Here is a 4,252-nt window from a genome sequence, read left to right on the forward strand (position 1 = left end):
CAAAAATTTTTAGATACTTGAGAAAAGTTCTCTTCGTATATATTTTCCCGATATACAACCCTTTCACCACGTTAAGGTGTACCCGTGAGAGGGAAAATATCTGAAAAATGTAATATCTGTTATCTATATTACCATGCAATTATCGGTTGACTTTTAGAAATAAATATCAAGCACACGTAAATTCGTAACTATTGCGAAATAAATTCAAAGTGAATAAAAGGACTGAATCTCTAACCGTACGAATGTCTGTTCCGTGATATATAATGTTATCTCAATTCTTTTATGAATAATTAATGGTGCGAGCTAGTAATCGTATACTTTTAGTATTCAGTAAAGTACAATGTTTCATATTATCTCATTTGTCGCGATTACGTTTCAAAAAGAAATGTGAAGAGCGGCACGCGACACGGCTACCTGCCTATACGAACCTCGATAATGGAATGACTGCGCAGTAATTTGGCATAAACGCGACGCGTCCGCCCTTCCGCGCCAAAACAATCCCCAAGGTTGCGCGCCGATCATCTAACTGTCGAAATATTAACGAATATTACAAAATCAGTGAAGAAAATAATCTAGTCGTTATATTTTTAAGATTCTTCGCTGTATAGGCTTTATTGTACGATCTTTGTATTTCTATTCTTTACGCACACAACTCGTCTATCGTATATTTTTAAAAAAAGATTAACGCATTTTAATTTTTCTTTACTTTTGAATCGTAATTCAACAAATCTAAATTTATGCATCGTACGTTTTCGATTCGGAAATAGAGAGTGATATGCAAAGACGTATTATCACTCATGATCGTTAAAGAGGACATTATTAAGTACCGGTTTAAACGTGACAATTTGTAATTTCTAAACTAAATTATCATATATTTCGGCACCCTGATGAAAATAAAAATCGGAGCATAAATCGGATGTAATGGACAAGTAACAGAAGCGTGAACGAAACTTCTAGAAGGCAAAAATTGGAACAATGAAATGTAAAAAAAAAACATTTATGCTTCTTTTACATTTTGATGTTTTAATTCTCGCTTCCTACAAGTTTCGTTTACGCTTCTGTTGCTCTCCCATTACATTCGACTTACGCTCTGATTTTTATTTTTATCAGGGCGCCTATTTCGAGCATGTGATAATATAATTATAATATACCTTCGACGAATGGCAGTCGCTTCGACATGTTCACGGGTCGTAAATTATGACTATCAATTCGCATTAGATATGTATTTAATTTTCGTGGATTGATGCGACACGCAGGACGACTCGTGCCACACATCCGTCTCGCTCCGAGGTCGCCGAGCGAATGCCAAAGTGATGACGTAGTCAATCACCGCGCCGCGCGACGCGACACTCCCCTCGCCGCGCGGCGAAAAGCGAGGGGGAGGGTGCCTTCCCCTCTTTTCGCTGTTCGTCGCGCGCCGTTTAGGCACCCAATTACTGCGTATAAAAAATATTCACGGTTTATTCGAATATTCTTATCTTACATGATTTTGACAAACGGGTATCGTTATACATTTCGCGCTTTGTTTTGTAGCATCTCTGACACTAATTTAATCCTGTAGCTACTTGTACGGTTTTTTTAAACATAATTACAATGATAATTATTCGCGTGTGTGAGGTATTTTTGATATTCCAACGGTACATTATGTCTCAATTTTCATTGTACTTTTAAATGGTTCATACTTAAATAAAAATATACTTTAATAATATTCTATACATCTTTTATATAAAGATACATGCTAATTTTTCTTAATATATTGCGAAACAGTTTGCGTTCAATATAACTTTGGTTAAAAGTATTAAATATCTTGTTAATCATTATTTAATTTTTCAAAAAATTAAGTTATGATACTAGTATTGCTGCAAATTAATCCGTGTTTCAAAAATTCTTTAAATTCTTTACGTATAATGTTGATCCCGATTCGATAATATAACTATTATGATTTATTTTAAATAAAAAATATTAAATAAAAAATAAGTTAGAAGTGTATTTATTTAAAATAATAAATACTAAAGTAACTCTTTTATCTTAGAACATTTGTCACTAAAAAAAATTTTTTTTTCTTTATTTTCCACTAATTCTCAGTTGTATTGCGAGAATATTTCGCGAATTATTAAAAAAAGAATTTAACCCTGAAATAACATACTCTGCACACACGTGACCCAAAGATGAACTTTAGAGTTATGCCAGTTAAAGAATATGCACGAATCGAGGCCGATAATACATAAAATTTGTTCTCTAGATGCCAAACTTTTTTTAAGAATAAAAAAAAGACCGGTATTTAATCAGGTGTTCTTAGTATTTAAAAAAAAAGAAATGCGCAGAACACGAATGACCCCAAACGTGTGTATTAAGGATTAACCTTTAGTAAAGATTTAAGCGATTTATTTCCATCAGGAGTACCGCAAACAAATGCACATTGTTGTATTGACATTCACTTCTTCAAAGGACAGTAGTGCGCGGAGACATTTTACAATTACAGGAAAAAGGCCCTCATGTCTTCTCTCAGATTTCTTTCTGCTCTGACAATAATCTTTATCACGTACTTGTTTAAGTTACCCACCAAAAATATCTGTTGCTATAACATAGTTCAAGATGCAGTTGCACGTAGAGGCGCCACTAAATGGGTTTCTTAAGTTTCATTTCACGCAAGAAACTCAAGTGTGTGTACATAACCTCAAAAATCAAGATTTCTGCGGTTATTCGTAAAAAAATAAAAAGAATAATTTTAATGAAATTACCCAATATAAAAATAATGTTCTCTACAGCCTAAAAGAACAGATCGAAGGTGTCACAAATTTTACCAGCACAAAAGGAAGAGTTATTTATATCTTTGTAGAACCCACGAGGAAAGAAGCACGTGGACCGCAAATTTTGTGCTTTTTAAGTAAAGCAGTGATAATAAAAAATAATAATGGCATCGATAACTAGATTAGTGAATTCCTTTGACGTGAATTCGAAGGAATTCGAATCGTTGGTGCACGATTTGATTATTGATAACAATGACGTGCCGTTTGATAGTCACGAGGTGTGAAATAAATTCATCTTTTTATAAAGCTCGATTGCACCAACATTACTTCGATTTTAAGCGAGACTTAAAATTCTTACTTTCTCTCTTTAAAAAGAGAGGGAGAGATTTAAGCTTTGCTTAAAGTCGTAGTAATGTTGATGCAATTAGGCCTAAATTCTTTTTAGGTGTTTTTTATATGATGACATAAATTAGCACAAATATTGTTCTGTTTTTGTTACTCATGAAATACAAAGAGATAGAACGACGTTTGTATTGACTTATGTTATTAAAGTATTCTTTATGTTCTTTTTGTAAACACTTTGCATAATGTATCGCTTATGCTTACATTTCAGGTCAACGCTGTGCAAAATATTTTTGTAAAAAGTGTTAATTCTCGTATAAATCAAGCGGGTTGTGACTTTCTACCTATCTTAAACAGAATTTTGCCTATATGTTCCAAAGATACCTTTGCAAAATATGGTTTGTTTTGGATAATCAATGCTACTAAAGTACTAGAAAATGTACATAGCAGCATACAAGATTTGATACTGGCATGTAAAGTATTGGGAGTTTTAATTGAGCACTGCAAGGAGATTCCAGATTTGCATAAGCAGATCTCTATGCAACATGTCAAACAGCTTATAAATGTTCTTAGCGCATTGCAACCAGATGCAAAATGTGGAGCAATTTATTATTTGATGGCTGCTCTCCTTTATCATTATTCTGAAGTTTGTGAAAGGTTTCAGGTAATAGAATGAACAATTTCATCTTATTAACTCAAGTTTTACGTTGATTTAGTCAATGTAATTTTATATTAATTTTAATTATCATAAGAAATTATAAGCTAATAAGAAAACATTCTAACAATGAGAAATTGTTTTAACATTTTCAGGAACTGATAAGGAAAATGATATTATTACAAATTGATTCTACACAAGAAAATTTGGTTAATGCTAGTGCAAAATGCTATATTCTTTTGTCCAAAGCGACAGAGCGCTCATTTAAACCACCACCATCTAAATCCATTTACACTGCGACAACATATAATGAAGTGTTGCTTTGTAATAACTTGCATACTATAATGGATGAATTATTCTCTGGTTTAATGGAGCTGGAAAGTGTAGATATCTGGGCTCAATTAGAATTACCACCTATTTCTAATAAAGATGCAGTACAGTACTATAACGGGCAGAAACAGAGATTTACAAATCTATGCATTTATCTTTCTTCAATTTTACGGTA

At 32.8% G+C, this 4,252-nt stretch overlaps 1 protein-coding gene across 1 annotated transcript in view; it reads left to right on the forward strand.

The window, feature by feature from the left end:
• Nucleotides 1-2,609: 2,609 nt before the first annotated feature.
• The window catches only part of LOC108757111, a 3,651-nt gene continuing 2,008 nt past the window's right edge, over nucleotides 2,610-4,252 (forward strand). Inside the window, exons 1-3 of the mRNA XM_018501475.1 lie at nucleotides 2,610-3,028; nucleotides 3,364-3,756; nucleotides 3,903-4,249. Coding sequence (XP_018356977.1) covers nucleotides 2,915-3,028; nucleotides 3,364-3,756; nucleotides 3,903-4,249 — 854 coding nt within the window. The 5' untranslated portion in view covers nucleotides 2,610-2,914. The remainder of the gene's footprint in view (nucleotides 3,029-3,363; nucleotides 3,757-3,902; nucleotides 4,250-4,252) is intronic.

The sequence above is a fragment of the Trachymyrmex septentrionalis genome, unplaced genomic scaffold (genome assembly GCF_001594115.1).
Source record: "Trachymyrmex septentrionalis isolate Tsep2-gDNA-1 unplaced genomic scaffold, Tsep1.0 scaffold132, whole genome shotgun sequence".
NCBI classification, from domain to species: Eukaryota; Metazoa; Arthropoda; class Insecta; order Hymenoptera; family Formicidae; genus Trachymyrmex; species Trachymyrmex septentrionalis.